This window comes from Protobothrops mucrosquamatus, unplaced genomic scaffold (assembly GCF_001527695.2).
Source record: "Protobothrops mucrosquamatus isolate PMUCROS unplaced genomic scaffold, P.Mucros_1.0 scaffold4388, whole genome shotgun sequence".
In the NCBI taxonomy this organism is placed as follows: Eukaryota; Metazoa; Chordata; class Lepidosauria; order Squamata; family Viperidae; genus Protobothrops; species Protobothrops mucrosquamatus.
Window position 1 is genome coordinate 47,075 of NW_015390301.1, and position 16,458 is coordinate 63,532.

Sequence of the window (16,458 nt, forward strand, 5' to 3'; positions counted from 1 at the left end):
TCTGGAAATGAAAACTGAATTAAAAGCAGCACTCAGACTTGGCTGGCATCACCTGAGTAAACCAGACAAAAGAATTAGAAGAAAAATGTGATGGGAAAGGGGACAGCGATGCCCATTATCCTTAATTAACTACAGCCTTACTTTTCAGAAACTGCCAGGGGCTCCCCAAACTTTTTTTGGGGGGTGGGAGGTTGGACAATGGTGGTTTTAGTTTATTTCCAAGCAGGAATTTATGAAGCTGGCTCGCTTCTGGTTGTTAAAAAAAAGAAAGAAAGAAATAAAATCAAAATTGTGGGTTGATGGGATGGGAACAGACCCCTTTTGTTGGATGTTGAGAAGAGGCAAAAACATGACATTCTCTTTGGCGTTTGAAATGTGGAATTGGCAAGCATCGTGTAGTTTGGTCAACCCCCACCCCCCCAAAAAAATCTGCTATTCTGGAAACCTCTAAACAGCAGCCAGTTTTCCCTCTCTGGACCAGGACATTTTTTTAAAACAATACTGTTTGTGAAAACTGCATTTTTACGAGTGTGGGCTACAAATGCCTTTGCTCCTGCCTGAGCAAGGGGTTGGACTAGAAGACCTCCAAGGTCCCTTCCAACTCTGTTATTCTATTAATCAGTGGAACAACTTGCCTCCAAAATGCCAGCTTGGTCTTTGCCATTTAAACTCCTCCACTCCTTTGAAAACTGGGGGGCTGGACCAGTGGGTAAATTAACCCCTCCCGGGGCTATTATTTCTATTTCTATTATTTCTATTATTTCCTTCCTTCTTTCCTTCCTTTTCTCTCTCTCTCTCTCTCTCTCTTTCTTTCTCTCTCTCTCTCTCTCTTTTTCTTTCTTTCTTTCTTTCTTTCTTTCTTGTCCCGAAGAGTATAGGGTCTCCTATTTCAGCAGGGGATTGGATTTGAAGACCACCAACTTTGTTATATGATTTCTGTTACTGTTACTGTTATTTCCTTCCTTCCTTCCTTCCTTCCTTCCTTCCTTCCTTCCTTCCTTCCTTCCTTCCTTCCTTCCTTCCTTCCTTCCTTCCTTTTTCATTTTCATTTTCTTTTTCTGTCTTTCCTTTTGCTTGAGCATAAAGCTAGCACTCATCCTGACCTGCATCGTGGTTATTCCACAGCTCTGCTTGCATATTCTCTCTCTGGACCCCAGCAGTGATGTGAGGCTCAGAGAAAAACAATCCAGACGCATGGAAGACCGTTCCGGAAGACAGAAATGGCGCCGTCGACACGAAGGAAAAGGCCCTCCTTGCTGTGCCCCCACTTTCGTTCAAAGGAGACATCCTGCCACGGTAAATGAAGGTGGGGGGGTTGCCCCCACCTTCCTCCAGATTATTTTTCCTTTTAAATAGAATAGAATAAAGCTGGAAGGGACCTTGGAGGCCTTCTAGTCCAGCTCCCTGATCAAGCAGGAGAACCTATACTGTCTCAGACAGGTGAATGTCTAGCCTCTTCTTAAAAACCTCCAGGGATGGAGCGCCCACGATTTCTGGTGGCAAGCTGTTCCACTGGTTAATTGTCCTCACTGTCAGGAAGTTTCTCCTTAATTCCAGGTTGCTTCTCTCTTTGATCAGTTTCCAACCATTGTTTCTTCTCCTTCTCTCTGGTGCGTTGGAGGATAATTTGACCCCCTCTTCTTTGTGGCAGCCCCTCATATACTGGAACACTGCTATCATGTCTCCCCTATTTCTTCTTTTCTCTAGACTAGCCAAGCCCAAGTCCTGCAGCCGTTCTTCGTATGTTTTGGTTTCCAGGCCTTGGATCATCTTAGTTGCTCTTCTCTGAATTTTTTTCAAACTCTCAACATCTTTTTTGTAGTATGGTGACCAAAATGGGCTGCAGTATTCCAGGTGTGGTCTCACTAGGGTTTTATAAAGCGATAATATATATATAAAATACATTCCATATATATATAAATATAAATACATTCCATATATATATATATATTTGCTCTTCTCTGATTTTTTTTTTCCAAACTCTCAACATCTTTTTTGTAGTATGGTGACCAAAATGGTCTGCAGTATTCCAGGTGTGGTCTCACTAGGGTTTTATAAAGCGGTAATATATATATAAAATACATTCCATATATATATAAATATAAATACATTCCATATATATATATTTATATATATTTATATATATAAATAATATATAAAATACATTCCAAAGCACCTGCAATTAATATACCCAGTTTGGCCTTTGAGGAGAAATGGTTAAATATGCTCCCTTCTCCCCTTTGGGATTTAAATCCAAGGAGAAAGATTATTTCTTTTTATTTATTTCTAACCAGATGCTCTTATTTCTTGTTCAACAGAGATTGCCTAAAGGAGGTAGAGATTACCTAGAGAAACTGAGACAACAAAGTTAATCTATGTACTTCATTCTGCCCCTTGGACTTTCTCCTCCCTGCGAGCCTTGTGTTTTTTCCCATACTTCCCTCCCTCCCTCCTTCCTTTTATGGAAAATTAGTGTATTTCTCCATTTGCTGCCAGGGAGCAGCTCTCAAACAAAGCAATCTCTGCTTCCATTTGGATCTCAGAAAGCCAGAAGCCTGTTTCTGGGTGGAGATGCCAATATTTTAGGTACGGTACTTTGGGATAAAGTATTTGGGATTTTCCTGAGTTTTAAATCATAACTTGGTGTTGTGCTTTGAAACAATGCTTTGCATATGGTTAGTTCCGACTGACTGAAGCGCTGTTCGTTCTTTTTCTGCCATTTTCAAGCGGAGACACTCAAGGCCCAAGAAATAATATTTGCCGGAAAGGATGATTAAGGTTATGTAATTGAGGACTGAAAGACAAAGAGAGGTTTCAGTTTGGGAGCCTCTGAGGGTTTCCTACAAGATCGGAGGGCTATAGAGATGGTTTAAAATAATAAATGAGAGCAGACCCTGAGCGGCGTTTTACGGAGCGCTTAAACTCATCCGTGTTTGATCAGCCTCTAAATAAATAAATAAATAAATAAATAAATAAATAAATAAATAAATAAATAAATAAATAAATCATCCCCAAATTCCTTTCAAAGGAATTCCTTTCTTCTTGTACAAAATAAAACGGCATTTAACTTGAGGCAGAAAGTTGTTTTTAACAGAATAACTGAGTTGGAGGGGACCTTGGAGGTCTTCTAGTCCAACACTGTGCTTGGGCAGGAGATCCTATAACATTCAGAACAAATGCTTGTCCGACCTCTTCTTAAAAACTTCCAGTGTTGGAGCACCCACAACCTCTGATAAATATCTATATCTATTATCTATATCTATATCTGTAGATAGATAGAGATAGATAAATAGAGATAGATAGATGATAGATAGATAGATGATAGATATGGATGGATGGATGGATGGATGGATGGATGGATGGATGGATGGATGGATGGATAGATAGATAGATAGATAGATAGATAGATAGATAGATAGATAGATAGATAGATAGATAGATAGATAGATAGATAGACAGATAAACTTCCAGTGTTGGAGCACCCACAACGTCTGATAAATATCTATATCTATTATCTATATCTGTAGATAGAGATAGATAGCTATAGATAGATGATAGATAGATAGATAGATAGATGATAGATAGATAGATAGATAGATAGATAGATAGATAGATAGATAGATAGATAGATAGATAGATAGATAGATAGATAGGGATAGGTATGGGTATGGGTATGGGTATGGGTATGGGTATAGATATAGATATATAGATAGATAGATAGATAGATAGATAGATAGATAGATAGATAGATAGATAGATATAGATAGATAGATAGATAGATAGATAGATAGATAGATAGATAGATAGATAGATAGATAGATAGATAGATAGATGGATGGATGAATGGATGGATGGATGGATGGATGGATGGATGGATGGATGATAGGTAGGTAGGTAGGTAGGTAGGTAGGTAGGTAGGTAGATAGATAGATAGATAGATAGATAGATAGATAGATAGATAGATAGATAGATAGATAGATAGATAAACTTCCAGTGTTGGAGCACCCACAACGTCTGTTAAATATCTATATTTATATCATCTATATCTATTATCTATATCTACATCTATAGATAGATAGATAGATAGATAGATAGATAGATAGATAGATAGATAGATAGATAGATAGATAGATAGATAGATAGATAGATAGATAGATAATGCATATAGATAGGCAGATAGATAGGCAGATAGATAGGCAGAAGGACGGACAGACAGAAACAGAGAGGCAGAGATACATAGGTAATAGGCATAGATAGATGATAGATTGTGTGTGTGTGTGAGTGAGAGAGAGAGAGAGAGAGAAGTTGAGTGGTTAGAGTGATAGAATGAACGAAAGACAGAGGGGTTCTAAGGTTTGAAGACAAACCTGGCGCTCTTGAGGTGACTTTGTGTCTTTCACTTTTAATCCAGGTGGTCGGGCTAGAGTGACTGAGTTTCCACCCTAAACTGCGGCTACCACAATGAAAAACCACAAGGTAGGAATTTTTTTGGCAGGAACGCCTTCAGACCCTTACCGCCCCGTTCCTGGATGTCTGCGTTTAAATGGGACAGTGGTGCAAACTGGGGCCGGATCCTTTTTTTTTTTTTTTTTTTTTACGTCGCCCTAGTTTGCAAAATGCAACATCTGATACTGTCGACCAGCAATTGGGGCTGGAATTTCCAGGCCGCGGTCAAAGGCGCCCAGTTTTACTGCCATTTTTTGGCCAGGGGGGGTTCAGCAAATCACTGCTTAACCTCTTAACTCGTCGTGAATTGAATAATTTGGTCGTAAAGCGAATCCATCTTGCCCCCCCCCACATTGACTTTGCTGGTCGGAAGGATCACTCTTTTTTTTTTCTCCTCCTGAATCTGGCCCAGGAGATTCCTAATAGCTAAGCCTCCCCACCCAAGGCTGGGGCTGATGGGACTTGGAGTCCAGCTCCTTTGGAGAGAGAGAGAGAGACAGGAAGGGGAGGGACAGAGAAAAGTGGGATGGGAGAAGGAGTAAAGAGCAAAATGCAAAAAGAGAGAGAGAGAGGACAGCCATGAAGTGCATTGGCAGGGCGAAATTGGGGCAAAGGACTCTACCCCCCATCATCTTTTCTTGGAAGGTGAGATTTCAAGCAGGAGACACACCCCCCTCCCCAGGATATAAAGAGAGGGGGGGGATTTCCATCTGCCAGGGATAAAACAGGTCCATTTTCTTGCAAAAATTTAACTCCCCTGCTGCATGCAATCTCTTTGCAAAGATTTCAGGCCTGGTTCCAGGCAGCGAAGGAGGGTTTAATTCTAGCTTTTATGGGTTTTGTAGTCCAGGAAATAGACAGACTGGGGGGGGGTTAGAAAGCCCCTCCCTGTAGGGGGGGTTCCCCCCCCCCCACAAGCCATCAAGCTCGGGCTGAAAGGCCTGTTCCATGTGGAGCGAAGTTCGGCCTCCTGTTTTTAGCCCTTCTCGGAAGAAACAAAAGGGCGAAGATGTAACTTTTCTCCTGTTTGTTTTTCCTAAAAAAAAATATATAAAACCCATTAAAATGTGGCTGTGTAGCAACAGGGAGAAAGTTTATTTATCAGCCAAAACGGCATTTGCAAAATTCAGGCTAAAAAAGGGAAGCCGGGGGAGAGTAGAGGCTGCCCAAAGCGAAATGCGTCAAATTTTTGCAAACGTCCAAGTGAAAATGGCTGACCTCCTGGATCACCTGGTGGTCCCTTTTCCCGCTTCTGTCTCCGCCCCTGCAGAGCCCCCACGCCGTCGTCCTGGTGATCCTCTTCGCCTTGTTCATGCTGCTGATCATTTACAATTCCAACAGCCGGGGCGAAGGCCTCCGTTACGCCGCTCCCCGGAACAAGACGCCGCTGCCCTCCAGCCTAAAGAAGTGGGGGGTGAAAGGCGAATACGTGCCTGTCTCTGGAGGGAAGGTAGGGGGAGGGGCTGGGGTGGGTTGGGCTGGGGTCTTCCCTTGGGGCCGGGAGGTCCCCCAAGTCAGAGGGATTTTCTGCCCAAGGTGTCTCAACGACCTCGACAAATTTACCCGGGTTCTGGATTTCAACAAGCCAAGGATTGTGGTTTTCTATTAACGGGGTGTTTTTGAGGAAGGGGCTTCCCAAATCTGAATTTTGAAGGGGTCAAAGGGGCCAAATTACTCCTCCTTCTCCTCCATCTTCTCCTTCTCCATCTTCTTCTCTTTATCTCCTCCTCCTCCTCCTCCCTTTTGACAACTTTTTCTCCTTCTTCTTCTCCATCTTCTCCTCCTCCTCCTCCTTCTCCTTCTCTTTATCTCATCCTCCTGCTTTTTGACAACTCCTTCTCCTTCTCCTCCATTTTCTCCTTCTCCATCTTCTTCTCTTTATCTCTTCCTCCTTCCTTTTGACAACTCCTTCTCCTTCTACTTCTGCATCTTCTCCTCCTCCTCCTTCTTCTCCTTCTCTTTATCTCTTCCTCCTTCTGCCTTTTGACAACTCCTTCTCCTCCATCTTCTCCTTCTCCATCTTCTTCTCTTTATCTCCTCCCTTTTGACCACTCCTTCTCCTTCTCCTCCATCTCCTTCTCCTCATCTCCTTTTTCTTCTCTTTATCTCTTCTTTTCATGACTCCTTCTCTTTCTCTTATCTTCTTCTCATTCTCATTGTCTATCTCTTCTTCCTCCCTTCCTCCCATTCCTTCTTCTTCTCCTCCTTTGCTCTTCTACCTTTCCACCACTCCTCCTCCTCTTTCTCCTTCTGTCTTCTCTTTCTCCTTTACCTCCTTCTCCTTTTTTCTCCTTCCCCAATTCTTCCTCCCACTCCTTCTTCCTCTCCTTCTCCTTCTCCTTCTCCGTTTTCCTCTTCTTTGCTCTCTCTTCTTTTGCTCCTTCTTCTCCTGGATTGTCGAAGCCAAACCGCCATCTCTCGTTGCTCCAACCTGGTTACTTTTTACCCCAGCCCTTAGACCGTCACTGCGATCAGTGCGTCCTCATCACCAGTTCCAGTCACCTCCTGGGCAGCAAGCTGGGCAGAGACATTGACCAGACCGAATGCACCATTCGCATGAACGACGCGCCCACCACGGGCTTCTGGGAGGACGTGGGGAACAAGACCACCTTCCGCGTCATCGCTCATTCCAGCGCCTTCCGGGTCCTGAAGAGGCCGCAGGAGTTCATCAACAAGACCCCCGAGAACGTCTTAATTTTCTGGGGTCCCCCCGTCAAGATGCAGAAGAGCATCGTCAAGCTCATCGAACGGGTCAGCCTCAGTTTCCCCAACATGACCGCCTTCGTGGCTTCTCCGAAGCGCATGCAGCAGTTTGACGACCTGTTCCAAAAAGAGACGGGCAAGGACAGGTGAGTCTGTAGGATGGAAGGAAGGCAGGTATTTCACACCTTGAGCCGAGATTCTGCGGAACTCCTAGCCTCAAGACAGTCGCGGAGAGAGAAGCTTTTTAGGGGTTCAAAAAAACACATCAGCCCCAATCAGACCGAACTTAATTCAAGAAATTAAGAATGAGGGGTTTTTTTTTCTTTTGCAAAGTTTCTGCCTCGGTCAAAAGAGTTCCCAGAAAAATTAGCAAGCTAAAACTTAGTGAGACTCCTACAAAATCAATTAGCCGAATTAGAACCGTGTTTAATTCCTGTATTTCAGACAGACAGACAGACAGACAGACAGACAGACAGACAGACAGACAGACAGACAGACAGACAGACAGACAGATAGATGATAGCTAGATAGATGATAGCTAGATAGATTGCTAGATAGCTAGCTAGCTAGATAGATAGATAGATTGCTAGATAGATAGATAGATGATAGATAGATAGATAGATAGATAGATAGATAGATAGATAGATACATAGATAGATAGATAGATGATAGATAGAAAGATAGATAGATAGATAGATAGATAGATAGATAGATAGATAGATAGATAGATATAGCTAGCTAGATAGGTAGGTAGGTAGGTAGATAGATAGATAGATAGATAGATAGTAGATAGATAGATGATAGATAAATGATAAATAAATAGATGATAGCTAAATGATAGCTAGCTAGCTAGCTAGCTAGCTAGCTAGCTAGCTAGCTAGCTAGCTAGATAGATAGATAGATAGATAGATAGATAGATAGATAGATGATAGATAGATAGATGATTGATTGACAGACAGATAAATATGGATGGATGGACAGATAGCGATACATCGATGATAGACATATATGATAGATTAGAGAGAGGGGGAGAAAGAGAGAGGGAGGGAGAAGTTGAGTGGCAGATTGACAGAATGAGTTTTTTTTTCTGCATTCGCCAACCGGACCCTTGACAGATGGTCTCCAAGCCAGCGCTGGGGAATTCTGGGAGGTGTAGTCCACCAACCTTGAGGAAACTCTGATGTAGCCACCCTGCGCCTTGGCGAAAGGCAAACAGAAGCCTCTTCCTTTCGTCCTTCCCGCCCTTTCACCGCCCAAAAGGAAGTGTCAAAAATATTTTCTTCCCTTCTCCGGTTTCCTCTGCCCTTCCCCAGGCAGACGTCACGCTCGTGGCTGAGCACCGGATGGTTCACCATGGTTATCGCCGTCGAATTGTGCGACAAACTCCACGTTTACGGGATGGTGCCCCCCAGCTACTGCACGTAAGTTGCCCCGCGCCTGGCTTCCGAGGCTGGGGAGGGGGGATTCCCCTTTCTCGACCTCACCTGGCCTTTCTCCCCCCTCCCCAGCATGAAGACCCCTCCCCACCGGTTGCCCTACCACTACTACGAACCGAAGGGGCCGGACGAATGCACCACGTACATCCGCAACGAACGCAGCCACAAAGGGAACCACCACCGCTTCATCACCGAGAAACGGGTCTTCGCCAAATGGGCTAGTCTGTACAACATCACTTTCTCGCACCCCGAGTGGGAGTAGGGCCACGAGGAGACCACACAAGTGCCAAAGCCGGGATCCTGCAGGCGCCCCACCCTAGCTGGGCCTGGCTAGCAGAGCCTGGAGGTTTTAAGTTTCCCATCATGCCACAGAGGAGCGCCCTGGGGCATTGTGGGAAATGAGAAGTCTGACGGTCCCACAGTTGGATGGAAGCCCATCTCAACCCCCTTGTAAGGTTCTTCTAGGACCGGTGGAGCTCGGTGTAAGCTCTCCGAGAGAGATTTTTTTCCCCCTCTCTGGTTCCTGGACCGCTGTGTTATTTCCCATCATGCCACAGAGGAGCGCCTCGGGGCATTGTGGGAAATTAGAAGTCCGACAAGTTCGCGGTTGGATGGCAGCCCATCCAAGTTGGTTCTAGTTGGATGCTTAGCGGTTGGTAAGTTCTCCAAGAGGGATTTGTTTTCTCTCTCCCTGGCTCCTTTTCGCTGCCTTGTTCGACTTCAGAGACTTGATCCTGGAGGGGGGGGGGAGCCCTCCTGAACTGAAGACTCCAACTCCCATTATCCCCAGCCAACTCGCTGGGGATCAGGGACGAGGAGACTTGTGAGGCCCCCGCCATCTGCTTAGCTGCCCTTGACCCCTCTCGCTTGACCTGTTCGGTCCTTCCAAAGGTGTTATTTATTTATTTTTTTTAGAGGGGGGGGGACCACTGGGCAAAACCTCCCCTCCCATGGCTGGGCAGGATGGGAGTTGTAATCTTGGGAGCATCGGGGAGAGCAAGCATCGGGGTGCTATTTTTTTCTTCTTTCCCTATGACAAAAAAATAAAATAAAATTTAAAATGAAGAGCAGGGGAGACAGGAAACAGCCCTCCGGCGGTCATCCAGTCCTATCTGGGCTCAGGAAAAGAACCCCTTAAAAAGTTTCTGAAGGACTTTCCTACCTACTGCTGGGCAAGCGAAGAATTCCCTTACCTGTGCAGTCACCTGTGCCCAGTTCTGTTGATCTTACTTTTTCTGCCCCATGGTGGGTGGCCAGTGCCCCAGCACCCAGGCAATTTGGGCAGCTTATTCAGCCTGGCAACACAGCCCTGGCCTCTGATTTGCCAGCTCCCCAAATGACTTTTGGAATTGCGACAATCTCAATTTGCAAAATTCAATAAAAGAATTGCTCTTTGCACTTCGGGGACCCGTCTGTTTCTCCCCTTCAAAACTTGGCTCTCCATTCATCTTTCTCAATTCAATGATTTCTACCTGTTGGGTTGCGAAGTCCACTGTCCCCAGCTGGAAGAGCCAGGTTAAAAGATCACACACACACACACACACAAACAGCCCCTTCCTCAAACGTTTGGTACCAAAGCGATGGCTGGCGGTGAGGATGTTTTGGTTTGGATTTTGCACTGTTGCCTTTTCATTCATTCTGAGACGGTTGAACATTTACCCGCCTGTGACATTCTTTACTGTTAAGGTTGCTTTGACGTGTTTGATGAATCTTAAAGGAGACACTTTTAATAAACGTTGACTTGACTAAAAAGGTCTTGCTTTTTTTTCTCTTCTTCTTCAAGGTGGATTTTTATATACTTCAGAAGTTTGATGGCCGTAGTACGAACTAATGCAGACTCAGAAGGGGACAAAAAGAATAAAAAGAGCAAGGAAAAGGAAAAAAGAAAGAAGAAAACAAAAAAGGGGAGGAGAGGGAGGGAGGGAGGAAGGAAGGAAGGAGATGGGAATGAGGGAGGAAAGGAAGGAAGGAAGGAAGGAAGGAAGGAAGGAAGGAAGAAGATGGGAATGAGAGGGAGGGAAGGAAGGAAGGAAAAAAAGAAGGAAGGAATGAATGAGGGAGGGAAGGAAGGAAGGAAGAAGATGGGAATGGGAGGGAAGGAATGAGGGAGGGAAGGAAGGAAGGGAAAAAAGGAAGGAAGGAATGAGGGAGGGAGGGAAGGAGATGGGAATGAGGGAGGGAGGAAGGAAAGGGAACAATGAATTACACTTAATATTGGAATAGAAGAGAATATAATGGAAAAGAAGTATCAGAAGGAAAGAAGGAAGTAAAGGGAACATAGAATTACACTTAATATTGAAACAGAAAAGAGAATATAATGAAGGAAAAGAGAAGTATCAGAAGAGGAAGGAAGGAAATGGAACAATGAATTACACTTAATATTGAAAGAATATAACGAAAGAAAAGAGAAATATCGGAAGGAAGGAAGGAAAGGGAACAAAGAATTACACTTAATATTGAAACAAAAAAGAATATAATGAAAGAAAAGAAGTATCAGAAGGAAGGAAGGAAGGAAGGAAGAAAGGAAGGAAGGAAGGAAAAAAGGAGTTCCCAGAATTCCCCTGGTTAAGTGTAATGTCCTGCATACTTTGGGGGCAACACCATAGGATTGCAGCATTACGTTACCCTAGTCTTTTCTTACCCCCAAGCTGGCACGGTGCCAGGCAAAAAGGCCAGGCTTTTCCCAGGCACCTTCCACGATTCACTTTAACAACCAGGTTACTACTTCAACAGTGGCATCGATTCACAGGTGGCAAGAAAAATTCGCAAAAGGGGGCAAAACTCCCGTATCAAATTTCTCTGTTGGGCCACAGAAATCCGGGGTTCCACTTTGCTTGCAATTTGAGGACTGCCTGTGTTCCAGTTCCCTTTTCTGAGCGGCGAGGATCCCGCTCAGCAGAGAAGGGGAGGAAAAGAGAATTGTCCCTTTGACCCCCCTTTCCTAAAGTCTTTTCAGGCCTGTTATTTCCTCTCTGAAGCACCTGAACATGTGATTTTTTTCTGAACCGTTTTGGACCGAGACCAGCCAGGCAGCCTGCGTGCTTCCCATAAACGCAGTGGGGAACTCTAGGTTGGCCCCTCCTGGCTTAGCACAACACCAACATACCCTGGGAAAAATTCAAAATGGTTCTAAAAAAAAAGAAGAAGAAGAATATTGGTGTGGTTTTTTTTCTATTGTTTTTAAGGAAAAGAAGGATCCTGCTAGCTGGCTGGAGACCTCATGCAGAGTTTGTGGAGGGTGCAGTTGAAAGAAAGAGCTTCGGGACGGGGAGGATGGGAGGTGTTATCAGATGAGTCTGAAGGGGAGAGGGGTGGCAGGCTGAAGCTCACACACATGAAAAAGAGAGGGAGGAGAGAAAGAGACAGAGAGAAGAGAGAGGAAGAGGAATGGAAGGAAGGAAAGAAAGAAAGAGAGAGAAAGAGAGAAAGAAAGAGAAAGAAGGAGAGAGAGAGAAGAGACAGAAGGGGGAGAGAGAAGGATGAAAGGAAGGAAGGAAGGAAGGAAGGAAAAAAAGAGAAAGAGGGAAAGAAAGAGAAAGAAGGAGAGAGAGAGAGAGAGAGAGAAGAGACAGGGGGAGAGAGAAGGATGAAAGGAAGGAAGGAAGGAAGGAAGGAAAAAAGAGAAAGAAAAAAGAGAAAGAAAAAAGGAAGAAGGAAGGAAGGAAGGAAGGAAGAAAAAAGAGAGAGAAAGAAAAGAGATAGAGAAAGAAAAAAGACAAAAGGAAGAAAGAAAAAGAAAGAGAAAGAAAAAAGAGAGAGAAAGACGAAAGGAAGAAAGAAAGAAAAAAGCAAAAACAAATAGAGACATAGAGAGAAAAAGAAGGAAGAAAAAGAAAGAAGGGAGAGAGAGAGAGAAAGAAAAAGAAAAAGAAGAGAGAGAGAGAATTGGAGGCCGTTTTAAAGAACCTTAAAAACAGCCCCTGCCAGCTTTGCGCAGCCCCTCTGCACAGGCTCAGAGATACTCTTTCCACCCAGCCACACATGGGCAGTTCTCGTCTCGACCTCCCGCCCCCCCGAACCCCGCCCCGAGCCGAGAACGGCACCCAGAACAGGGCTGGAGGAGGGAAGGAAGGGAAGGGAAAAGGGGAAAGGGAAGGGAAGGGAAGGGCAGGGCGAGCGTCCCAGCAGGGCGATGAGCGACTCAGCCGAGGCGGGCGACTACATCTCCAGCCGGCAGATCCCGCGGCTCTTCGAGGTAGGTCCTGGGGCGGCTCCTCCGCCGGGGCAAAGCCCCCTCCTCCCGGGCGCCGGGGGCGCCTCTGAGCATGCACAAAGCGCCCCGGGCGCAGCCTGCATCCCTTCAGAGCGCTTTGGGAACGTCCCAACTTTGCGCAGGGCGCCAAGAGAATCGCGCGCGCGGGGTGGGGAGAGGTAGCCTCTCCAGGATCCCCGGGAAAGGAGGGAGAGGGTTAGACTCGTATTCGTCTCGCGCGAGGCCCGACCGTAAAGCCTGCTTGCCTCAGAAGAAGCCCTTGCCCGTTCCGACGGTTCAATTAAGCGGCCGCAGACCCACGTTTAAGGGTTAGTCACTTGGCCTCTCCCGTCGCGACGATGTTGCCCTCCCCTCCAACCCGTGTTAGTGTGTGAGTGTGTTTGTGTGTGTGTGTGTGACGCTTGAGAAGCTCTGGGAGGTTGTCCAGATGGCTCCGGAGACGTTTGGCTACCAATCCAGGCTGACACAGGGGTGGATTTCCACCGTGGAGAATGGGGCATAAAGCTGCGCGCCTCGGCTGGAGAGGGGAGACTGGAGTGGGGGAGAATCGCGCCTCTTCCTCTGGCGCGACCCCAAATCTGGGGGGTGGGGGGCAAAGACTGGAGTTCCCCCATTGCATTAAGGACTCTGGGGGGGCCTCTTTGGGATGGGGCTTCCCCCCCCATTATTTGCAAACCAGGCTGGATGGCTGATGCCATGGATGAAATGAATGCCCCAAAATGAGTCAAACCATCAGCTGGCACGGAAAAACTGGCAAACCACTTTGCAAACCAGACCTCCTGAACTGGGGAGATGTGAATGCCTCTTCCTCATGCATTGCACTTTGCTCTACTACTCCCCCCCTTTTTTTTTCTCTCTAGAGAACCTCCAGCTGCTGTGAGGGGCTATCTTAGCTTTCCTTGAACCCTCCTTTTTTAAAAAAAAATTTCTGAGCAGTACCCAGGAGAGAGGCAGGTAGCCGTGACTTTTAGCGGGGGCCGGTAGAAGGCATAGCTGGCTCTCCATCCCCTAATAATTCCAATATTTGAAATAGGCCGCCTGCGGTCGCTCTGGCGACATCCTATGGAAAGATAGACTGCCACTTCCTAAAGATGCTCCATTTTTAAGAGAGAGAGGGGGCTCTCCTTGCGCCAAGAAAATAATAAGGCAGATGGAGTCAGGCCAAAAAAGTGGAGGTTTTTGCTCAACGCCCTGATTTTGTTTCTTTATTGCTTTATTGTCCCATATTTCAAGACAGGGTGGTTTATAAACAATTCAAAGAACAAGAAAAACAAAAATGAGGGGGGGAAATGGCGTTGCGCAGAACTGTAGTAAAATAGGCCCACTGCAATTTACAATCCAGGCTTAAAGGCTACAGCCTTCTGGTGGGTTAAAAAATACATTCCATCTCTGGCTAATATTTACAGATATACTATTCCTACATAGGGGTGCTCTCTATGCAGCTGTCCCAACTTAGTTTTTAGTTTATGTTGTTCCTCCTTTATTATTTTTCCAAATAACTCATATTTGGGACTTTTCACATCCCAGCCTACCTCACAGGATTGTTGTAGAGTTAAAGTGAAGGGAAATTCCCAGATAGACTGCATTAAACTTCTGGGAGGAAAAAAAAATAGAATTAAGTTAACAGTGAGGACCATTAACCACTGGAACAGCTTGCCTTCAGAAATTGTGGGTGCTCCATCACTGGAGGTTTTTAAGAAGAGACTGGACAGTCACTTATCTGAAATGTATAGGTTCTCCTACTTGAGCAGGGGGCTGGACTAGAAGACCTCCAGCTCTATTCTATTCTATTCTATTCTATTCTATTCTATTCTATTCTATTCTATTCTCTATTCTCTATTCTCTATTCTCTATTCTCTATTCTCTATTCTCTATCCTTATTCTAGTCCATTCTCTGTTCTATTCTATTCTATTCTATTCTATTCTATTCTATTCTATTCCATTCCATTCCATTCCATTCCATTCCATATTCTATTCTATTCTATTCTATTCTATTCTATTCTATTCTATTCTATTCTATTCCATATTCTATTCTATTCTATTCTATTCTATTCTATTCTATTCTATTCTATTCTATTCTATTCTATATTCTATTCTATTCTATTCTATTCTATTCTATTCTATATTCTATTCTATATTCTACATTCTATGCTGTGCTGTGCTTTGCTGTTCTGTGCTATGCAATAAATAGGGGCAACCAGCTAAGGGTGCGTTAAGGCCAGAGACCCTTCCCCATTGGATTTTCCCATAATTCATCAGAGTGATGCTAACTCTGAGGCATTCGGGGATGTTAGAAAAGGGCGGGCTAAATTCAATTGTGGGTTGCCTTGTACGGATCAGCAGATTTCTTTCTCCTCGAACAATTCTGCCAAGAAATCTAAATAATGAGGGTGTGTTTGTCCATAGCAGCATCACAACACAGCAAATGTCTCCATGGCTAATTCTGAAAGCTGGTTTTACAAGGCATCTCTTCCGAGAACTTTTTAAAAAGGGTGCGAGAGTTTTTTAAAGACCTGTGGACTTCATCTCCCAGAATTCCCCAGCTGGGGAGCTGGGGAATTCTGGGAGTTGAAGTCCAGTGGTCTTACAGTTGCTGACATTGAAGGACACTATGCTAAAATTTGCATTTCAAATCTCAGTACACACATCCTTCCTTGCAGACACTAAGATATTCCCCAGTCAGCAGCCCTGAATTCACTGGAGATACTTCAAAATAAAACAGGAGCACCAGTTGAAGCGTTCTTTAGAGGAAGGAGTGCTTCTGAGCACGCACAGAAGGCCTGTTGGATCTGGAGAGGGATGAATGGAAAATGTGGTTTCCCTGCACGTGGGTGTATAAGACTTGCAAGCTCAAGCCCAAAGGAAATTCTTCTGGGAAGCTTCCACCCTTAGGAAGCTTCCATCCTCCGACAAATGAAATCACCGGGAAATTTATGCTGCCTGATTGGATTGGCACGTTCAACTGTCACTCTTGGGGAAAGTCCAGGAGTCCTAGCCATGGACACTCCTCCTCCTAAGTTACAGATAATCCTCCACTTACATCAGTTTTATTTAGCGACCGAAGTTACAACACCACTGAAAAAGGTGTCTTACGACCGGTTGCAGCATCCTCACGGTCACGCGATCAAAATTCAGACGCTTCGTACTTATGACGGTTGCAGCGCCCTGGGGTGGACGCGATCCTATTTTGCGACCTTCTGACAGCATGGGGGTGTGTGTGTCCAGATTCACTTAACAACCATGTCACTAACTGAACAACCAGCAGTGCTTCAGTTAAGAAGGAAGATCCTAATATGGGACAAAACACACCATGTTTCTGCTTAGCAGCAGAAATGTTGTGATCCTAAGTCGGAAACCACCTGTAATTTAGGAACGAGGTCCTTTAAAAAAAAAAAAAAAATACCTCACTCTTACTGCTTCTCCTCCTCTTCCTCTTCCTCTTCCTCCTCCTCCTCCTCCTCCAGAGCATGTTGACAGGACTGATGTATTCCCGGCCAGAAGACCCCATCAGCTACCTTGAAGGATGCTTGACGAAGGTCCGGGCGATGGGTGGTCCAGAGAAGCTGCAGTGGGACACGTTCCTCAGTCAAGAAGATGTTCAATCTACCGCTGGGGGCTTAAACAAGAAGGCCCTCTTCCATTCAGGTGGATGACCGTTCC

The 16,458-nt window shown here is 45.1% G+C and overlaps 2 protein-coding genes across 2 annotated transcripts in view; both read left to right on the forward strand.

The window, feature by feature from the left end:
• Nucleotides 1-5,025: 5,025 nt before the first annotated feature.
• ST6GALNAC6 (ST6 N-acetylgalactosaminide alpha-2,6-sialyltransferase 6) lies at nucleotides 5,026-8,877 on the forward strand. The gene is made up of 5 exons (XM_029286645.1): nucleotides 5,026-5,091; nucleotides 5,717-5,896; nucleotides 6,898-7,295; nucleotides 8,463-8,570; nucleotides 8,658-8,877. Exons 1-5 carry the CDS (start codon nucleotides 5,026-5,028, stop codon nucleotides 8,845-8,847), a joined length of 942 nt encoding a protein of 313 aa, XP_029142478.1. The 3' UTR covers nucleotides 8,848-8,877.
• A 3,840-nt stretch (nucleotides 8,878-12,717) lies between these two features.
• Nucleotides 12,718-16,458, forward strand: part of LOC107298944 (adenylate kinase isoenzyme 5-like) — a gene marked incomplete at its 3' end in the record, with an annotated part of 10,963 nt that continues 7,222 nt past the window's right edge. The window contains exons 1-2 of the mRNA XM_029286646.1: nucleotides 12,718-12,780; nucleotides 16,263-16,443. Of these exons, the coding sequence (XP_029142479.1) occupies nucleotides 12,718-12,780; nucleotides 16,263-16,443 (244 nt within the window). The remainder of the gene's footprint in view (nucleotides 12,781-16,262; nucleotides 16,444-16,458) is intronic.